The sequence below is a fragment of the Malurus melanocephalus genome, unplaced genomic scaffold (genome assembly GCF_030028575.1).
Source record: "Malurus melanocephalus ecotype Western Australia unplaced genomic scaffold, MMel_1.1 scaffold_2385, whole genome shotgun sequence".
NCBI classification, from domain to species: domain Eukaryota; kingdom Metazoa; phylum Chordata; class Aves; order Passeriformes; family Maluridae; genus Malurus; species Malurus melanocephalus.
This window is the reverse complement of record NW_026625617.1, coordinates 1-1,350: the sequence shown is the minus strand read 5'-3', so window position 1 is coordinate 1,350 and position 1,350 is coordinate 1. Positions and strand designations below refer to the sequence as shown.

The 1,350-nt window shown below is 51.1% G+C and overlaps 1 protein-coding gene across 1 annotated transcript in view; it reads right to left on the bottom strand.

Moving 5' to 3' along the window:
- Window positions 1–368, bottom strand: part of NOP53 (NOP53 ribosome biogenesis factor) — a 4,245-nt gene extending 3,877 nt beyond the window's left edge. The window contains exon 1 of the mRNA XM_057388724.1: window positions 273–368. Coding sequence (XP_057244707.1) covers window positions 273–340 — 68 coding nt within the window. The 5' untranslated portion in view covers window positions 341–368. The remainder of the gene's footprint in view (window positions 1–272) is intronic.
- Window positions 369–1,350: the final 982 nt, after the last annotated feature.

Here is a 1,350-nt window from a genome sequence, read left to right as displayed (position 1 = left end):
ATCCCATATTTACCCCCGTTTTTCCCCATTTTCTCCGTTTTTCCCATATTTCTCCCAATCCCATATTTCCCAATCCCATATTTCCCATATTTCCCATATTTCCCCTATTTCTCTCCTCACCGTGCTCTCCCCAGGCGCCGGGGCAGGCTCAGTCTCTGCACTCTCAGCCGTTCCCATATTTCCCAATCCCATATTTCCCATATTTCCCAATCCCATATTTCCCATATTTCCCAATCCCATATTTCCCATATTTCCCATATTTCTCTCCTCACCGTGCTCTCCCCAGGCGCCGGGGCAGCCTCAGTCTCTGCTCTCTCAGCCGTTCCCATATTTCCCACATTTCCCAATCCCATATTTCCTCACCGTGCTCTGCCCAGGCACCGGGGCAGGCTCAGTCTCTGCACTCTCAGCCGTTCCCAATCCCATATTTCCCAATCCCATATTTCCCATATTTCCCAATCCCATATTTCCCAATCCCATATTTCCTCACCTCACTCTCCCCAGGCGCCGGGGCAGGCTCAGTCTCTGCTCTCTCAGCCGTTCCCATATTTCCCATATTTCCCATATTTCCCAATCCCATATTTCCCATATTTCCCATATTTCCCAATCCCATATTTCCCATATTTCCCATATTTCCCAATCCCATATTTCCTCACCTCACTCTCCCCAGGCGCCGGGGCAGCCTCAGTCTCTCCACTCTCAGCCGTTCCCATATTTCCCATATTTCCCATATTTCCCAATCCCATATTTCCTCACCTCACTCTCCCCAGGCGCCGGGGCAGGCTCAGTCTCTGCTCTCTCAGCCGTTTCCATATTTCCCATATTTCCCATATTTCCCATATTTCCCATATTTCTATCCCATATTTCCTCACCTCACTCTCCCCAGACGCCGGGGCAGGCTCAGTCTCTGCTCTCTCAGCCGTTCCCATATTTCCCAATCCCATATTTCCCAATCCCATATTTCCCATATTTATTTCCCATATTTCCCATATTTCCCCTATTTCTCTCCTCACCGTGCTCTCCCCAGGCGCCAGGGCAGGCTCAGTCTCTGCTCTCTCAGCCGTTCCCATATTTCCCATATTTCCCAATCCCATATTTCCCATATTTCCCAATCCCATATTTCTCTCCTCACCTCACTCTCCCCAGGCGCCGGGGCAGGCTCAGTCTCTGCTCTCTCAGCTGTTCCCATATTTCCCAATCCCATATTTCCTCACCTCACTCTCCCCAGGCGCCGGGGCAGGCTCAGTCTCTCCTCTCTCAGCCGTTCCCATATTTCCCATATTTATTTCCCCTATTTCTCTCCTCACCTCACTCTCCCCAGGCGCCGGGGCAGCCTCAGTCTCTCCTCTC